At 32.7% G+C, this 21,264-nt stretch overlaps 1 protein-coding gene across 2 annotated transcripts in view; it reads left to right on the top strand.

The window, feature by feature from the left end:
* LOC149774183 (UDP-glucose:glycoprotein glucosyltransferase 1-like) overlaps positions 1 to 21,264 on the top strand; it is a 116,558-nt gene that overhangs the window by 77,218 nt on the left and 18,076 nt on the right. For both annotated transcript variants that reach the window (XM_089945710.1, XM_089945711.1), the window contains exons 26-37: positions 643 to 722; positions 4,121 to 4,310; positions 8,406 to 8,457; positions 11,920 to 12,026; positions 12,852 to 12,937; positions 14,066 to 14,150; positions 14,912 to 14,997; positions 17,253 to 17,345; positions 18,049 to 18,133; positions 18,644 to 18,753; positions 19,490 to 19,562; positions 20,854 to 20,957. In XM_089945710.1, coding sequence (XP_089801836.1) covers positions 643 to 722; positions 4,121 to 4,310; positions 8,406 to 8,457; positions 11,920 to 12,026; positions 12,852 to 12,937; positions 14,066 to 14,150; positions 14,912 to 14,997; positions 17,253 to 17,345; positions 18,049 to 18,133; positions 18,644 to 18,753; positions 19,490 to 19,562; positions 20,854 to 20,957 — 1,151 coding nt within the window. The remainder of the gene's footprint in view (positions 1 to 642; positions 723 to 4,120; positions 4,311 to 8,405; positions 8,458 to 11,919; positions 12,027 to 12,851; positions 12,938 to 14,065; positions 14,151 to 14,911; positions 14,998 to 17,252; positions 17,346 to 18,048; positions 18,134 to 18,643; positions 18,754 to 19,489; positions 19,563 to 20,853; positions 20,958 to 21,264) is intronic.

Here is a 21,264-nt window from a genome sequence, read left to right as displayed (position 1 = left end):
ATTCACTTTTAAATTATTGCCTTTTTCTATAAGTACTTTGCTTGATTATATTTTAAGTTTCATGCTATTGTATTCATATAGTATGCTCTATTTGTTTGTCTTGAAGATCATGTTGATTTGATATCTTTATTGTTTTATGTAATGTCTGCCAAAAGGTCATTACGGTTTGCATTTAATTGTTGTTTAATCATGCCAGCTATGAATAAATCTAATCTTATAATACTTTTAAATAAGAAAGAACCCAATTGCTTCACTAGGGGTATATTTTTCATATGTACTTGCAGTAATCAGACGAGCCCAGATTTTCTTCTTTATTTTATTTTGTTTAAACTGTACATTTTAAATGCTAAATAATTGAATTTTGTATCAACGGGTATTTACGTATTTTGGAGATCTTTTATGAGTTCATTGCCCTTAAATGTTATCTACTAATAATTCCTAAAAGTCTCCACTACAGAATCTATCTATCTATCTATCTGTCTCTCTGTCTGTCTATCTATCTATCTCTGTTTCTATATATATATATATATATATATATATATATTTATATATATATATATATATATATATATATATATATATATATATATATATATATATATATATATATATATATATATTCATTCATTTATTTCATTTCAGGCTTTGAAAGAAGTAGCTAATTTGGATATTAAAATATTCATGAACAGTCGCAGTAAATTGTCTGAAATGCCACTGAAAACGTAAGTACTTGCCAGTACATTTTTCTTCAAATTTAAGGTCTAATCCAATAACAGCATAGAATTTGTTAAATATTAGGGATGATTGCTTATGAAATGTTGGAGTTTGAAACTATTTTTTTCTTAATATTATTAGTAGCACAGAATCAGATCTGCTAGCATATTATGGGATGACAGATCTGGATCTATGATGTATGCATGAAATCATAATTAGTACAAACTGTGGAGACCCAGACCTGCCAGGAGATTATAGGATGACTGATCCGGGTCTACCCTTTAAATCATTAATAGCTGAAATTGAGGAGACAAAAATCTGCTAGCATATTATGTGGTGGTAGATCTTGGTCCGTGCTGTTTGCTCGAAATCATGAATAGTACAACTGTTTGAACCTTGATCTCCTAGTTCATTATGGGATGGCGGATCTGGATCCTTGTTGTTGTATGTTTTTTATGTCATTAAATATAGTACTTTCCTCACAGTTACTTTCCACCAACTTCTTCCTTCTGAAATGTAGGTGCGATTGTATTCCAGGATATGTAGGAGAAAATGGTTTTCTTTAAATTGTATCCATGGATTGACCATGCACTAACCCTGGCCTATATTTTACATGAGACTTGAAGCTGCGGTACATAAATTAGGAAAATTGAGAGAAGGGGATTTAGTTTCAATCAGCTATTACCTATTTTCTACCGTATTGTGATAGGAAATGTATTGGAAGATGAAAGCAATTTTAAGGGCCAAATGGGTTCATTTACAGACCCACTTTTCTGTGTCCATCACACAGCAACGTCTCAGAAAGGGCATGCATATCTGCTTCAGTAGTAACTGATGATTGATGGGAATTGGCACCAGTTGTTCTAAGGGGAGACCACTCATGCAATATTCCATCATGGAAGCAGATATTTTATCATTTTTCTTGCTTACACAAGCTAAAAGATGGGGAGGGTTGGATCTTTGAGGTAATGGATGTACCCCCAATGTGTTTTTCATTGGTTAAATATTAACAAAGAAACATATTTTGTGACAAGCCATTTGTTTCTTTGAACATTTTGTATCCAATGTCAGGGCAAGACACCATATCATGTTTTTTTCAATGTTTGTTGAAGTTTTGCGTAGAAATGTTTGTAAAGATCATTAAATATATGATCCATTATAACAGTTCATTGGTGAGACATACATTACATGGAATCCTTGTCTTTGATATTTGAAAGGAAGATTTCTAGGTTTGTAGTACATCATAATACAAACACATACAGCTCTCCCTTGTTATAGAACCCTTCATTATAATGTTGTGTCGTATATAGCAGTCTCACCATGAACACCATCTTAAAATGTTTTAAAAAGTCATATAATCTCCAGTTTACATCAGCTTTATGTATCCGCTATAGTCAGGAATATATATCTGTGTGTGTGTGTGTGTGTGTGTGTGTGTGTGTGTGTGTGTGTGTGTGTGTGTGTGTGTGTGTGTGTCTCTCTCTCTCTCTCTCTCTCTCTCAATAATTCTGTGACTACACGAGCAGAAGACATAGTCTTTATGATTGATTTGTGTGGTAAAATCTGCATATCCACTAGGGAATGGGAATATTTAAACCTGAATATTTACTTCTTATTTATTTATTTAAAAGACTCAATCTTTTCACATAAATTGATGAAAATGCTTCTAAGAAGTTTAATCTAAATTTTGTTCCTATCATTTGACAGTTAATCTCAGTGTACAACTTAAAATAGTCTAAACCATATAAATGAGTTAATTAGTCTAAACCACATAATTGAGTTAAATAGTCTAAACCACACAATTGAGTTAAAAAGTCTAAGCCACATAATTGAGTTAAATAACCTAAACCACACAATTGAGTTAAAAAGTCTAAGCCACATAATTGAGTTAAATAGTCTAAACCATATAATTGAGTTAAATAGTCTAAACCACATAATTGAATTATAGTCTAAACCACATAATTGAGTTAATTAGTCTAAACCACATAATTGAGTAATGTTTCTGAACTTAGCTACAGTTAAATAGTCATATATTTTGTACAGTTTTTATTTAGAAATTTTACAATTTGGGTTGATTTGTCTGATCCTTGGATGATGTTCAGAAGAGAAGTGTAGAACAGTTATCTTTATTTTAAACATGGAGAGCATTTATAGCTCAACTTAATTCATTCACATTATGTCATGATTAGCCCTTTCCACAACTTGACAAAATATTACAGTGGGCAGTACACAAGCTCATTGTTAATATCATGCTGAAGTGCATATTTCTGGCTAAAATTGCATTTGACTACCATCTTTTCACTGGATGCATCATAGGGATACCAAGTTGAATTCTTTTTGTTACTGTAGGATTTTATTACAGAAATAAGCCTGTCCATGAAAAGGTATTTATTTACCAGATTTTAGAGCCATTTAAAGGGTAATGTAAAACTAGTCTTTTCACATTAAAAACCACAGGATCAGATTCTTTACACATACAATGTTTTACCCTTTACTAGCCATGGCATTTCCCTGGTCAGATCAGAAAGAAAACAAAAATTACCACATTGATTTGATATCTCTGGTGGTTGCATCTTTATAAGCTTTATTAGAACAAATCTAAATAAGAAATCAACTGAGCTAACAAATACTCTGTAAATATATCTTTACACTTGTTAAAGTTGAAGTTATATTTTAATTTATTGTAAATTTGGTTCTGTTAATCCTTCTATTTCATAAAGTACAGTTTTAAAAAGGCAAGATACAGAAGCTATAGTTCTCTCCCCTTAACACCTGAACAGTACAGACAGAATTATTGCAATAACTGCAAAATCTGAATGCATTTCCAAGACCATAAATGGAAAACAACATGACAGATGACATGCAAATGTTAATGGAATGCAGATGGAACACAATCCGAATGCAAATGAAATTCAAATAGGAATTTAGATGTTGTAACATTACCTATTAAAACATACGTATTTTATGTTCATAATGTCGACATTCTCTTGGAATTGTATTTTATGTTCTTATTCCCACATACTCCTCACCCCACACAAACAAACAGTATAGAGCAGTTCAATATGTAATGCAGTTGGCTGTTTTTGGACCCCAAGTAACATTACATCAAGAGTCAACAAGGTATCATTAGTACATTATGCAATTGTCTGTTTTCTGGACCCAAAGTAAATTTACAACAAGGGAGAACTGTATATCATTGTACATAGTGCAGTTGGCTATTTTTGGATCCCAAGTAGCATTATACCAAGGGAGAACTGGATATCAATAGTACATCATGTAGTAAATTCTGTATGCATGACTCGTATATGATAACATGCATAGCCATATATAGGTAGGATTTGTAAAAACAGTCATTGAACTTAAATTTCCGTAATATAATTTATCCTTTTTTTCCTTCTTTTATAAGGTTTTATCGTTATGTAATGGAGCCAGAGCTTGCATTTCGAGTTGATGGCACTTTGACTGCAGGACCAACTGCTAAGTTCCAAGACTTGCCACAGAAGTCCCTTCTAACGCTGGGCATGAATCTGCCAGAAAGCTGGCTTGCAGAAGCTGTCAAGTCTCCACATGATCTGGATAACATTCTGCTAGAAGAGGTACATCATGACAAGAATGTTTTGTATTATGCAGTGAATGACCAATATACAAGCAGTGTCATTCTAAATGTGCAGTGTATGTTATCGATGTAATGAAGATAATGTGAGGTATTTTAAAAAAATGTTATGGAATGTTTGCCCTACATGATGGCTGGGTATTTAGTGAAATGTTATTGAAATTTTATTTTTAACAGATGGACTTTAATGTTTTCAGCAATATAGTTTTTGTATTCTTTCAGATTGGCTTCAAATTGACTTTCTAAAAGAATGCTGAAAACTGTGTATAATAGTGAACCACTCTCCCATTACAGTGACAATTTAACACTTCAGATAGTAGTATATTTAGACTCATGGTCACATTTCTTGGTCTTACCATCGTCTTTGTTGTTAAGTCTATGAGCAAGTCACTCAGCTTTGCATACTTTAGTGCACCTAGTCATCCACTGGCAGGTCATTCTGTGATGGACAGGACCTGTTAATGTGGAATATTTTACTCACAGCACATAGCATGAAGATACACCAAAGTAAAAAGTGATGTCATATTGATGACATCCTAATGATTGCATCATTTTGAACTGTATAGTAAGCGTTAATTTTGCAAACAAAATTATTATATGGACTTTTTAATCTAAATTAGAGTAGTCATGAATAAACATCTTTTAATTAATTTTATTTAACACTGTTTGCAAGGGGGCAAAACTCTTTGCTTTGAATTTCGATCATTTTAACATTTTTATTTTAACTCGAATATGTTTCATGATTTTACTGTTCATATCATTTGAAGAATCTTGCACACAAACAGACTTGATTTAGATGTACGTACGTACAGTTCTCCCATTATAACATAATGCTTGATTTAATACTGTACTGTTATGGATTGTATGACCCAAATTCAGCCATTGTACTTGAACTGGTCCATTGAATATAGGACAATATGGACAGAAAGAAAGCAACACAAACTTTGTTTCTCCTTTTGAATATCTTCCCCAATTACATTACATTTGGAATATTAAGCCAAACCCCACATGATGTACACATTCATCTAATTTGTCATTCCTGTCATTTGTTGCATCCTGTGGTTTTCATTGTACCTTAGTTCAGTATGTACTGCATACTCCGTTTTGTAATTAACAAGATACAGGCCCAAACTACCATGTTATAATAAGGGAGAGCTATGCATATGTATTAGCGTTTATTGGCATGTCAACACAATAATGGCTACATGATAGAAAGTAAAAATATTTTAGTTTTACAGTGATCCCCTTTCCAGAGGGGAACTATATTTGTGAGAAGTGTGTATATGAAGTAAGAAAGTGACATGTAACTTCCAAATATTTAATATCTTCATATAAAAATAACATTAGTTATCAAAGGGTTATTCTTGTCTTAAGAATATATTTGTATCAAGTGAACATACATTAATAGTTCATAATTTGTTATTTGTTAAATTTTTTATTTGAATATTTCAACCATTCAGTTTTTTTTGGGAAAGAGCTCATGAACTGTCTCCACTGTTGTGGAGTAGCAAATTTTAACTTTTTCTTCTAATGTTGTAGTTTTTTCATTTACGTGATCCCTAATTTTGTGCTAAATTTAATCATATAGACAGAAGTTTTATAGAGTAGACAAAATGCTGTGTTTATGTAAAGTCAAACAATTTTTGGTCTTTACTTGGTACTTCCTTTATTTGTGTGTGAATCCACAAAAGTTATATTTAGCCTGTGTTGACCAAGTTATGATACAGGCAATTACCTCTAGCTGTAATAATCAAAGAGAAGAACTCAACAGCTGTGTGAAGTCCTCAATTTTTTCTAGCCCATTTCCAGTAAACATTGTAGATAATGATATAAAATTAATTTTGCTGGATCATGATACACCTCTCCCTTGATAACTTGCGCACAATGGGGTCCACAAACATAGACTGCACTATAAGCGAGTGCACGAGTTACAGAGGGACCTCCAAAAATTGAAAAAATCCACTTATACATCGATAAATTTGCGGGGGGGGGTATGGAACTGGGCTGTTTAATGACTGAATCCTCGTTTTACAATCATGTCGATAACAATTATTAATAACGCACTTTTTGTAATGAAGTTGTTCATTTTTCTATATAAATAACATTTATTTTCAAAATGCCCAACTGGTTTCAACAACCTTCATGTGTATGTAAAAACAATGTGCATTACATCACTGGTTTTTGTTTCATCAATTAGCCTGGTTCCCGGAATGGTATAAAATAGTATACTACAAGTCAGGAGTTACACCAGCCAGGAGCTAGACTAACTGTTGATACACCACCAAACAAGATTCTTTTTTTTTCTAAAACCAACGACATTTATTTTGTGAGACAAACGCCTTTGTTGAAATTCAAATATTACAATATTGATGTTGTTGATTTCACTGAAAGTAATAGTGAAACTTCTCATAATCCTTGAGTATATCTCTAAGTACCAGTTAATGAATTCTTTGAAAATCGCTTGCCTACAATGGTCTGTATCTGTGAAACCAAGCTATTTTGTTTATGAAGTATTCGTTTTGCTTGGTTGTCATGCTATCTTTGATCACAGTTATGAGGGAGTCGGTTAATTTTAAGTAGCTTGTTACATACCCAATAACATTTATAACAGTGTGTGATTGATCAACTGAAAAGAGTTCACCCGACATATGACTGAGACCAACCGATTTTAAGTATGTAGGATTTGCATGCCTTTTAACCTTTTTTTAAATTCCACCTTCTTTTGATTCAAAAGATGTAATTAATGTGATTATGCAAAGGAGGTCAGCTTTTGATTCAGCGCAACAATAGAACAAATACTTCTGCAAGTCAGTTATCAAAACACGGTTGGCACTTTAATTAGGTTCTCAGAGAAATGCTTGCGAACATAGCTGTTACAGTAGATTGACACATTTTATGCTTAAATACACATTGTATTTATGATGATAACACTTAGATGGAACTAAAAGATAGAATTAAAACACAAATTTCACTTAATAAAAATTATTTAATTGGCATTTAAATATTAATGTACTGCATGTACTAGGCGTAAATGACATTTTCATTGATCAAAATTTCCTTGAATATCTATAATTACGGTGTACTAAGAATGTTGTTTGAAAAGAAAATGTAACCAATTATAAGACTTATTAAAAGTTGATAATTTTAAAATGTTGATTAAAATTTCCAGGTCATATCTACCGTTTTTGACCATAAAACGAGCTACCAATGTTTCAGTTACCAATTTTGATTGCGATTTTTTTTTTCAAGTTCAAGAAATAGGGATCAATTTTTTGGGTAATTTCTGTTTTTTAAAAATGGAATCCATGCCTGACCCCGCGTTATAAGTGGGTTCACAAGTTATCAGGGTGCGAGTTGTTGAGGGAGTGGTGTATAATGTACTTTAGCCAGCAGTTTTCTCAGTATCAAATACCTGGCATCCTGTGATGGACATCCAAAAAGATAATTGGATTGTTTACTTTACCATGTGAATTAAATATTGGATTTGAACACAGGTTTGATCAAATGTGGCCATTCATGAGGGCTAATTCAGACATTTTTGTACTTATATGCTGGCTGATGCTGCTTCAGAGGGGTGGCCAACCATGATGGTACTTTTGAACATAGACTCATTGATGCCAAGAAAACGTGCCATGTAGAGGTGGTTTCCACTTGTGATGGGGCCATATAAAAGGGGGATTACTCCACAATGATATATTTCTATACATGTATATATAATGAGACCCCAAAATTACACCAGAAACCATCAGCATTTATGACAAAGCTCATGCAGAATTCCAAATTGTGAACCAAATTTATATAAAGCGCTTCCTCTTGAAGAACAGTTCAGTTTATACTCATATTGTACAAGTAAACATTGTGTTGTATATTTCTTTATTTGCAGACAAAGTATAACTTTAAATGCTCCAAGTACTTTGCATTCAAAAAGTTTTCAGATCTTTCAGATTTTTGAGATGGCTCATAAGAAAATGCTCTAAATCAATACAGGTCGTGTGAGTGATTCATTTAGTTGATGATTAATTTAATGAAGTTTTACTGTACTGAATGCAACTATGACCACCTTTGTGATTAATTGCAGGTCGAATCAGGTGTGCATGCTGATTTTGACCTTGAGTATCTTCTGCTGGAAGGTAAGTACATGTATAATAATCAGTTGTTAAATCGGCCAGAGAAGGCTGTGATTTCTTATGTATGGTATAAAGACCATGAATGGGTTATCTTAACATCGAAGTACAAATGGAATGCAAAATGAATGAAGAAGGAATAAAAAAATGAAGATGTAATGCTAATAGAATGCAGAATGAACAGAAATGAGATGATGATTGCATTTTGAAGAAAACTGAGTGAAAATGCAGGAAGCAGAATGCAAAATGAAGATGTGTACAAAAACTTTGAAATGGACATGCATTTTTATGAATGGATTTAAAAATTGATTGCTTTTAAACTGCCGCTGTATTTTCAGTAAAAATCATTTGCACATGACAATTCGGAATGTAAGTCTTTTCAGTGACAGACAACTTTTCATTCCTTTCAAACTTTGACATGTTTCTCATCAAGACAAAGATAAATGGCTGACATTTATTTGAACATGTCATCTTCTGTATGTTTTTTATTGTTTCAAAAGCAAGACATTGCAATTACATTGTCTGCCGGATAAAGACCATCAGACTTTGCCCAGAAAGGGTTCACTTGGAAAGGAATATTCATAGAGCTTGATGGCCAAGGAGTGAAGTTACAGAGAGCAATTGTTTAAATGCAAGGTGGTTTGTCAGTGGTTAAGATTTTTAAATCTAATATTACTATCTGTTATTGTCAAGATGTTTGCCACAATGTTGACACCAGTGCTGTGTAGGTCAAAAGATCAAGGTCTTAGAAGTCATTTTCTTATTCTGGATGGAAAGCAACTTAAATATCCCCATAGATAGAAATTGTAGTACACATATTACATCATTGGAGGTGATGGATCCATGCATCAGAGGTCAAGATCAAAGAGTGGGGACAAATTGTTATGAGATGTGTTTTCTGTTTCCATGTATGCATTTATTGTTGTCAGGTTTGGCAAAGGATTGGAGTCATGTGCTGTTAATAAGGTAGCAGCAACACCATTGCAGATGAGATCAATTTTTTTATAATTTTTATAATGATTAAAACAAAAATTTAATTTGTGGACTAATAGTTGACAACTTATTTTTTCATTTATTGTAATTGTTACATTTTTATTTATCATATTTTTCGTTCTGTCTTGCATTTTAAGCAATTGCACTTGAATTTTTTGTCAAAGCAATTTTTAATAAAACTAGATAATAAAGCGATAGTTCTCTCCCCCTGAACTCTCACAAATGGAAAACTTAGCTCTGGTAAGTTGCATTGGCATTTCCAAAGGTCGACAAAAGGAAATCATGAAAGAAGAAAAAAATGCCTATTTGTTGCTGTGTAATTAAATAGCAATGTGAAGCATTTTATCACTTGTGGATTCCTGATACATATCATGTAGAACTTTTGGATTCCTGATACATATCATGTACTTGTGGATTCCTGATACATATCATGTAGAACTTTTGGATTCCTGATACATATCATGTACTTGTGGATTCCTGATACATATCATGTAGAACTTTTGGATTCCTGATACATATCATGTACTTGTGGATTCCTGATACATATCATGTAGAACAATTGGAAAATAAGCTGAAGTTTTGTTACGTCAAAAAATAGACGATTTAAAATTTTGTGAATTGTTGCTAAGTTAACATACAAAAATAATTTTTAATATTGTAAAATTACTAAATACCTAGGATACATAGGGATCCTGTACAGAAAAATATGTTTTTATTGAGTAATTCTGTAATCATAATAATTCTTTAAGAAATTGAATGCATGAAAATAGGTGACTGAAAATACAGTACCATCTGTTCATGTTGACATCTTCATGCCCGAGGAAATACTGTCAATGTAAGTGGCTGTTGAGATAAGTGGGGGGAGGCTGAAAAGATATAAAAATTTGTAATAGGTACATAGAATTTACACATTGAGAAAATAAACAATGAAAATTTTGACTAAATGAAGATAAAAGACAAAACCAGTTTTAAATAAAGTTGTATATGAATAGCTTACATTTGTATTACCTGAAATACTGTACATGCACTTGACAAATCCACACATTTATTTCACATGTTAGAAAATTCCTGTATCAGTCACATCCCTTTGAAAATATATACAGGTTATAAACAGATTTATAAAATATGTAAGTCTCATTTTATTTACTGTATAATCCATTGTCAATCAACACGTGTCACTAAACAATTTACGATGATATGCATTGTCATCAGCAACATGTGGCTGTTTAGTTGTTACCGTATTTACATGCTACATGTACTTAAATTCCCTATTTTTGGGGCTACCTCAGTGCCTGAGACAACAAATGTAAACTTCTTAATAAGTTATCAAGAGAAATAGGCTACTCAAGGGGAAATGAAAATGGGTCACCAAGTTGTTTTTTTAATTAAGATTATGTCAGACTAGTATTTTGTAAAACACTCACAAATTCCAGAATGGAATTATGCATATAATTAAGATTATCATGCAGGAAACGAAACTTGCACTTCAACATAAGCATGACAAATTTGATAGTAATAATAGACCATGAAAACAGGAATCTCTATTTTTTTTCAACATAGGTGGCTTGTCAATGTAAGTCATGTCCGTATGGTGGGTAGGACTGCAGATGTCTGAGAAGTCAGTCTGTTATTGGGAATTATTCACAGGTGAAGTCAGTCTGTTATTGGGAATTATTCACAGGTGGATCAGAATGCTTTTTTTTTGCATTACTCGACATTGGCAGTGTGACTAAAAATGCAGCCTCAAATAGCCTAACAAATGAAATGCAGAGAAAATGCAAATAGGTAAATTTACCCAATTTAGTATCTGTAATGTAAAACTTGTAATCGGTTAGTAAAACTTAATGTTATTTGCCAGCATTCTGTTGAAAATATTTGTAGTCTTAATTTCTGGCAATGCATATGTTTGGATATATGAATAAATTTTGGGGCACACTCTTAAAAATTTTCAATCATTTCCCAGAAAATGTTTTTAATTTAATTTTTTCAGACTATTTCTGTCTTACTTATCAAGTACATTATACTATATTGATGCAATCTTTATTACTCTACCTTATCTGGGTGGGGGTATTGTGTTATCCATATTTGTCTGTTCTGTCACATCCCATCTGTTATTTCTGCTCAGTTGTTCTTGAACTGAATTAAAAACCAAATTTGGTATGAGGGTTTTCATTATGAAGAGCTTGGTCAATGTTCAGTTTTCCCCATTTTCCTGCAGCATTGAACAGAGTTATGGCCCCTGTTTGACTTGACTGCCCTTCGTTTGCATCATACGGGGTGGGGGGGAGCCATGTCTCTTTTCTGCATTTCTTGCTTTTGCTAGGTTGTGTCACTTTTTTACATATTATATCTTTGTATGAAATAATCAACTTTTTCTGTTATCAGTATTACTGTAGATCTTTAAAATATAATGTGATCATATCTCAGCCTAATTCCATAAGAGTGGATACCATCCCATAATATTCATAATTCCAGGTCATTGCCATGAGACCAACACAGGTCAGCCACCTAGGGGATTACAGCTGACCCTGAGGACAAACAGTACACATAGTTTTATGGACACCATTGTTATGGCAAATCTGGTATGTAGTTAATATCCATAGCAGAGATATTTATATTTATTAGGAATTCAAATGAAATTGTTTTCATCAGACATAAAATTTAAGCATGTTCTAACAGCCTATATCAAATAGTGAAGTACTGAAAAGATACATTGATTTCATGTGCTATTTATTGTGTGACTGCCTCTGTATCAATACAGGTTTGGGGACTGGTTTAACGAATTGAAAGAAGACTAGTTGATTTTACAGAATTGTCAAAACTGAAATCAACCATTTTGATTTTATTTTTTTTAATGATGGATTTTTGAGCAGATCGTTTTAAGGAGATTAGGTTGTTTGAAAAATCTTGTTTGGGATTTTATTGGCACAGATAAATTCAGGGTAAACTCTTTCTGTTACAAGAAAACATTCTAACTATTTGCATTTATTGTTTTTTATACTATAATAGGAAATGTTTACTTTCTATGACATGCATATACATACATACATACATACATACACACACACACATACACACACATTTGCACTCAAGACGTGGACTAGTTTTATTGAACTGTCCAGAGTTTTTTTAGGTACCAAATGACATGGACACATTTTATTGCAGTGTCTAGAGTTGGTTTTGTAATCAGCTACTTGAATGTAAAAGTATTAGCAACATATAAATACTTACTGTATATGCAAACATGAAAATCTGCAAGGAATCATATAACCACAAAGCAAAGTTACTAGTGGAAAGTGCAAAAACTCTTGAAGTTACCATTTTCCTTCGTGATATTTCTAGAATAATGTAGTGTAGGGTACATGTGTTGTAATTTACATGCTGACTTCATCATGTTTTCATTACAGGGTTACTTCCAACTGAAAGCTAATCCTGGTGCCTGGTTGCTGAACCTACGAGAGGGAAGATCAGCAGATCTGTATGAGATAGTCAGGTAATGGAAATGACCATTTGAAAAACTCTAGGAAAGCACAAAAATATTCTTTCATTTCTAACAGTGTATTAAATGTAACGGTTACATACTCAGACATCATTTTTATTTGCCTTAAAGACATGTCACTTGTTTAGTCTTATTGATGGCAGCATCTGTGTTATGGTTTTGTGTTTTTGAATGGCATATATAAAGTCCCTTGTTATATCACTGTCTTTGGGACAGTTCATGATGATGTTATAAAATGAATTGTGTTATAATGGTCATATTATAAAAGGAAAGGTGTCATAATGATCAATTATAAAAGGAATGGTGTTATAATCATCATGTTAAAAAAGGAATTGTGTTATAACTATCATGTTATAAAAGAAATGGTGTTATAATCATCATGTTATAAAGGAATTGGTGTTATAATCATCATGTTATAAAAGGAATTGTGTTAAAACGATCATGTTATAAAAGGGATTGGTGTTATAATCATCATGTTATAAAAGGGATTGGTGTTATAATCATCATGTTATAAAGGGATTGGTGTTATAATGATCATGTTATAAAAGGGATTGGTGTTGTAATGAAAGGTGTTGTAATGACTAAGTATTGTACCATCTGCATCAGTTGCTATATTTAAATGCAACTCACACATGAGATATGACACTTGATAGGGTATTAATTTTATTTGATTTTATAGTTGCTATAAACCACAAATTTAAAGGCCCCAAAAGTATTTATCCATATCTTAATACTCCAATCCTCAAATTAAAAGGCTTAAAAAAATAATTTTCTATATTTAAATACAATAGGACACCTGTTCCCACCCCTCAATATTAAACATAACAAATATCAGTATTCTGATACAACAGAACCCCTGTTTACAGTCCGATGATTTAAATTTGGATGAAAATGGCACTCTTGAGTAACCATGAAAAATCGATGGTGCCAAAAAGTAAATTGATTCATAATATGGCTGAAATATTTTTGAAAAGATAAGACATAAGCAGATAATAGATACGTGTTCTTTGCATTAGTAATAAGCCTTCTTGCAGATAATAGATACATATTCCTTGCATTAGTAATAAGCCTTCTTACAGAACCATTTGAACTCGGATGATTTTTATCATTCTTCTTTTTTAGTCATGAATTCACAGATTCACCTAAGGGCTCAAAAGACGTGGTTGTGGCCATCAACAGTTTTAAGAGTAAAATTGTCAGGTTGAAGGTAAGACTTGATATGGACAAGTTTTATTTGCTCTGAATGACATTTATACTCACTTTTAAGTAAACTCCAGCTGCAAGCCGTTTAGACTTGGATCTGCCATCAAATGTTGGATTTTTGAATCCACTTTCCGCCTTCTACTTGCCATATGATGATTGAAAACACATGCATTAATACTAATAATTAAAGAAACTATGAGACTTTTGATCAAATGAGTGTGTATATGTTTATTTAATCATGTGTGAGTTTCTTGTTTCCATGGTGGCAGATTCAGGATGATCAGATGTTGGGAATCAAACTTGCAACCTTTTGATCATTAGTACAATGCCTTAACCACTCAGCCACATCTCCTTCCAGAAATAAAACTCATGAGCACGTAGGAAGAAAATAACACAAAACTGCACTTGTGCAAAATGCTGTAAGGTCATGTGTTTTGCATAGATAGGTCTGTTTATAGCTTGAATTGCTGATGTGTCATTAAGCGCCTTTTATCTCATCTCTGGGTTGATATGAATGAGAATTATTAAGTTAGAGGGCAAGGCAAAAGAAACAAAGGGACATGAACCTGAATATAAAGGATAATGTGAGCATTTTGGAAGCATTTCTGAAAAGCACTAAAAACTGAATGTGAGTACAAAATACATGTAACATTAATATCTTACAGGTTCAAGGTGAATAAGATATTTATCATTTCCATGGGACTTGAGGCGGGGGCGGCACCTTGCAAATAAAAGATAGTACCAGTTTCTTACTTTCTTTCACAGGTGAATAAATTGCCAGGGAAAGAGAACATAAAGCTGTTGGATGATGAAGATGAAGCTGACAAAAGTTTGTGGGACTCCATATCAAGGTATCTAACATTCGTCATTATTATTACATGACATCATTTAAAATGCATGTGTTATTTAGATTTTGAATGTAGCTTTTACAATTTTAGTCCTATCCCTATGATGTCTACAGTGTTGCAGTTTATAGTGATGTCTAGCATTGGGGCATTATACTGCAGACATGTAGCATCATGTCCCACCCAGTCACATTATCCTGACCCCATTCCCACCATTTCTAACACTAACCTCTTAATGCTGAGTGCCATGCAAGGCAGCAGTTAGTACCATTTTTATAAGTCTTTGGTATGACATGGCCGGGGATCGAACCCACAACTTCATGCATAAATTTGACATATACGAAGTTTCTCAGGAATATATCATACATCTAAATTAGGGGTTTACTGTATATAAACCTGAGGCAGTAAAATGTATGATATTGTCAGAAAAATTAGAGCCCCTGTGATTCAGAGCCACATGTGACTGATATCTTAATAATTTCAGCTCAATTTCCATTTATCCTTGCTGATACTAAGAGTTAAACAACTTAGACCCTGATGTGCTATTTGATTTACTGATTACTGCTAACAAACTGCACATACCCAGATCTGCCTGCGCATCAACCCTAATTTTTTTGCCAAAAAATAACATTTTTTGTTGGTCCTTGATTTTGTTGATTAGGGAAAAGGTCCTATGGTCTCCACAAAAAGATTATTGTTTGCTGGCTCTTAAAATTCAAACTTTGCTGAAAATTAATGAATTAATAATATGAAATAAATGGAGTTGTCAAGAGACAATTTTTTTATATAAATAAATTTTTCATTCATATAACATCAAGTCACTGTAGAAACCTGACATCATGCAAAGGAATGATAGGAGTGATAGTTATATATATTACATTCAGTCCACAGTATCTCTCTATATATTCATCATATCTGCATGAAATGAACTGCATTATATTCTGGAAAGATTGCTCTTTTTTCAAAATACACAAAATCTCAAAATCTAAAGCAAAATCTGACTGACTGGAGAGAAGAAAGATTACAGATTTGAGACAGAGCCGGACATTGGTAACCTAATTTTTTATTGTCGATTAATTCTGTACGGCAGTGGAATTTCCTTAAATTGACACACTCGGTAAAGTGTCCACTTTCTGAAGACTGGTTACTCAGTAGCTTGTTCACCTTCTGAAGACCAGCCCTCTTTAATAGTTGACCACTTTCTGCTGACTGTCTTGTCTGTAACCTGTGCACCTTCTGCAGACTGGCCCCTTTGTAACACTGATAGTCTCTGCAGACTGGTCCATTTTTAACATGGGCATTTTCTGCAAGTCAGTGTTTCCTCCTTTCAGTCCTTGTGACTCTGGCCTTTGACCTTTTGAGACCAATATCAATTGGTTTCTTCTGGGCCAAAAATGAAAGCTACTTACAAACTGTGGTAATGGCAGATAGGGGAGAACTTTTATGAATTATGTGGCAATGAAATAAGAAACAGATGGATGCACAGACTGGCCGACATCAAACTTTGCCTTATTGGATAGGTATATAATAAATGAATTCACAGTAGTTACATTTGTTCTGATATCCATTTGAGATTATTCCCTGGATTCAAATTACCCATTAATCAAATGTTCGTGGATGAACTATAACTCTGAACACCTTTAATAAGAATGAAATACTTATTTCATTACACTCATATTTCATGAAACAAATTAAAATGCTCATCCAACAGCATCAGTTTAAGATAAAAAAAACTACTTTAAATGAAGTCAGCCTACTGCAGCTTATTCTCCAGCATGTAAGCACTGAAAATGATGACAATTTATACATATCCTCCAACATGCAAACACTCAAACTGATGACAATCTATACATATTCTCCAGCATGTAAGCACTGAAAATGATGACAATTTATACATATCCTCCAACACGCAAACACTCAAACTGATGACAATCTATACATATTCTCTGACATGTAAGCACTGAAAATGATGACAATTTATACATATCCTCCAACATGCACTGGCAGATCAGGGTCTGTTTTGTTTGTTCTGCTCATTACTATTAATGAACTGCATAGCTCCAGATCTGCCAGCACATTATGCAATGGGAGATCTGGGTTTGCACAGTTTGCTGTTTGACTCAGCTTATAAGAGAGCATATACTCTTAAATTGTTTGCTTAACATGCAGGCCCTGGTCCTCTTGTTTCTATACCTCTTCAGCCATTGCATAATTCCTGATGGTTGTTTAACAAGATGATAACGTTTTCTTCTCTCTTCCAGCACTGTAATGGGGGAGAAAAAGGAGGAGGAAAAGGATCAGACTCTAAATATCTTCTCCGTAGCATCAGGACATTTGTACGAAAGATTATTGAGGTAAAGATGTCACCCTTGTAACAACCAAAGAGTGTCTCGTTACAACTAAGATGTGCAGAATGCATATTCTTTTTACGCTATGGGTATTTGATATAACGACCTTAAGAATCTTATGGTTTAGTTACAGAGGAAAGAGTGTGAGGGATTTGCTATTATCTCCTGTCACTCATTCATATTGTTGTAACTCTTCTAACTGAAAACTGAATGGATTTGCACTGAATGGATTTGTAGTACATAGCACACTAACTTTGCAAAAGAAGTTTGCTGTGAAGTTAAATTATGTTTTATAAGTGTAAATTCTGTTTACTTTCTTGTCATTAGTCAAAAACTTATCAAACTTTGTTTTTTAAATTATTATGAGGAAAGATGTGAAAAATCAAATTTATTTAATTTTACCTGTTTGGATATTTTCATTTTACCTATATGGATATTGTCATTATATCTGTATGGATATCTTCATTTTACCTGTATAGATATTTTCATTATACATGTATGGATATTTTCATTTTACCTGTTTGGATATTTTCATTATGCCTGTTTGGGTATTTTCATATTACCTGTGTGGATATTTTCATTTTACCTGTATAGATATTTTCATTATACATGTATGGATATTTTCATTTTACCTGTGTGGATATTTTCATTTTACCTGTGTGGATATTTTCATTATACCTGTATGGATATTTTCTTTTGTTTCTTTCAGGATTATGATGATGAGTGTTTTGAAGAATACAAAATCAAAAGTGAAATTCTGGTTTTTGAAAAATTATTTATCACCAACATTTAAGGTAAAATTGGAATTATAGTTTTCTTCATTAATTTAGTCCAATCTAAATTGGACTGTCAGTTCAATAATAGTTATGACCTACATGTGTAAATGTTTTTTGAATAATTTTTATAAAATTAATTGTTACAATATTGATGCATTTACCATAAAATGTAATTGTTAATCTCCCAAATAAATGTCTTTGTGAGATTTTAAGTACTGAACCTAATTCCAGGAACCTTTTCCACGTCACTAAAGACATTAAATAATTTGAATAAATTTGGTAAAAATGCCAATAGGTGAATATTATAGCAGGAGTTTATTCCACATTGTGCCAACAGGTGTATGATCTTATTGTAGTTTATTCCACATTATGCCAACAGGTGTATTATTGCATGACTTCATTCCATATTATGCCAACATGTTTATAATCTTAGTGCAGGATGTTATTCCACATTATGCCAACAAGTGTATAATCTTATTGCAGAAATTTATTCCACATTATGCCAACACATGTATAATCTTATTGCAGGAGTTTATTCCACATTACGCCAAAGAATATGGTTTTGAATATGAATTAGTGCAGTATAAATGGCCTAGATGGCTAAACCAACAAAAAGAAAAACAGCGAATTATATGGGGGTAAGTGTCATTATATTATCATAACCATCTGACTGCAAAACAACATAACCCCTGATCTACTGTTTGCATAATGTACCAGCAGATCAGAGTCTGTCTCGTTTGTTCAGCTAAGTACTCCTAACAAACTGCATGTACTGAGATCTGCCAGCACATTATGAGATGGCAGATCTGGATGTGTGCAGTTTGTAGTTGGACTAGTATGAATGGCAGACATAATGTTACCTATACATATGATGATGACAATGATACTGATGACAATAATAATAATGAGAGAGATTTTGATGATAATGATTGTGAAAATGATTTGGATAATGATAATAATAATGATGTTGACTATAATGTTGATAGCGATGATGGTGATAATATTGATGACAATATTGATGTTGATAATATTGCTGCAGCTGCTGCTGATAATGCTAATGATACTAGCAATGTTAATGATGGTGATGATAATGAGCATGCTGATGATAAATATGAGAGATTATGATGATAATGATTGTGAAAATGTTTTGGATAATAATAATAATGATATTAACTATAATGTTGATAGCAGTCGTGATGATAATATTGATGACAATTATAATGCTGATAATACTGATGATGATGATACAAACAATGATGATAATGCCATGGCAACAGGGATATTAACTAGTTCTTCAGAAGTGCACATTAGTGGCCTTATTTTTAGAATCATAATTTGCAGCCTAGAAATAATTTTCTTATTTGTCAATTTCAGGTATAAAATCCTATTTTTGGATGTACTTTTTCCATTAGATGTCAAGAAGGTTATATTTGTAGATGCAGATCAGGTAGGTTTAACTGACTTTGCATCTTAAATTTAAAATAATTTTTTTTTTCAATGTTTCTTACATAAAACAAATTGGTCTGGTCTAGAAAAAAGAACATTGTTGAAAATCTAAATATTGAATCAGCCAGTACAAAGGACAAAGCCTGAACCAATGTTTTGTGTTAAGAATATTTTTTTTGCAGTTGTCTTGTATCCATTATCCATGAACACATTGTTCACTCAATAACTGGATATTTGTACATGGTTGTTATGTCCCCTCTTCCCCCCAGCAGGAAGGAGAATTATTGGCTGTCCATCCATCACAATTTTTTGCAAGATGCTCAAGCCAAACCAGACCAGAGTTTTTATTTAGATACCTGGAGGTTCTGTTGAATGATATTGTTTTGCAATTGTTTTAAACATTTTTTAAATTTTCAACTTAGAATTTTTTGCCACAATCTTTTATGCACATTTATTAAGTGAAAATTAATTAAGTAGACAAATAAAATTTGTTATTTGTATCAATATTCATATGATATGATTAGATTTTCAAGCCATTTTAGCAGTTTTTCTATTTTCTTTTACAATTATTTTTTATCTTTTTGAAAGAATTTGGTCTGCAGTGTTTTTGGTAACACAGATTTCTTGGTGACAGCTGTCCAAGAGTTTAGATTCCTCATCACTCATTTGGACACATGCCAGACTTATCCCATATTGTGCAAAGCTAAGGTTTTCTGTATGCTGCTTAAATTGTCCAAACCATTTCAGTTTAATGAGATAAACACTAAACCTTTTGAATCACTCTCCTAACACTACTTAGGCCAGTATTTACTAAGCATTCTGGGATTGAGTCCAAGATGCTGTCAATCCATCAGAAAAAAAGAAAGAAAGTAATGAGAAATGTTTACTTAACATCTTAATAACCATTTGACATATTTATTGCCAACGTTTTGCTGCCTCCTATAAAATTGTATGTATTAAATCACACCTGTTCCATCATAGATCTCTATTGATTTTATCATATAGTGTAAATCACTTTGGAGTAGAAAAAATTCTTATGGGATTCAAGTGTTGGGAGAAGATATTGTTATTGAAGAGACTTTTCGAAGATTAGCATCATCACTCCTTGCCATCTTCTGTTGAGTTATGAAAGAACTTTGAATTATTTTAAGTGTCTAGTACTTTTTCATGCAGAAGAATAAAAACTCGTGTGAAAAGAAAAATAGGACCAATAATTAGAATTAACATTTCAATAATGCATGTTAGCTTTTTGGCTGAGCTAGGTACAAGCATTTTGTTCTCCTCTATTTCAGATTGTTAGAACAGATCTACAGGAGCTGTATGACCTTGACCTGGGTGGGGCTCCTTATGGGTATACCCCATTCTGTGATAGTAGAACAGAAATGGATGGTTTTAGGTGAGTATAATGAATCATATGTTTCAGTGTCATTTATTTTTAATCAAATTCTTTATATTGATATACTTGTATCATATTATTGGGAGTAATGTATTGTTAGTAATATTTTCTGCTAATGATAATTAATTGTCATACTAAATTTGCAAACATATGTCCAGTAAAAGTGTTGAAATTTACAGGAATTAAGTGTTACAAACATGTCAACTATTGATAATTTGAATGATTAATTTAGAATCTGTGGCAGCTTATGGTTACATGCTGGACTTGCAATCAAAAGAGTATGGGTTCAAATCCTACCATCAGATTA

The sequence above is a fragment of the Sinohyriopsis cumingii genome, unplaced genomic scaffold (genome assembly GCF_028554795.1).
Source record: "Sinohyriopsis cumingii isolate HCF-2022 unplaced genomic scaffold, ASM2855479v2 utg000400l, whole genome shotgun sequence".
Taxonomy (NCBI): domain Eukaryota; kingdom Metazoa; phylum Mollusca; class Bivalvia; order Unionida; family Unionidae; genus Sinohyriopsis; species Sinohyriopsis cumingii.
The sequence above is the reverse complement of the archived record's forward strand: the minus strand, read 5'-3'. Positions and strand labels throughout refer to the sequence as shown.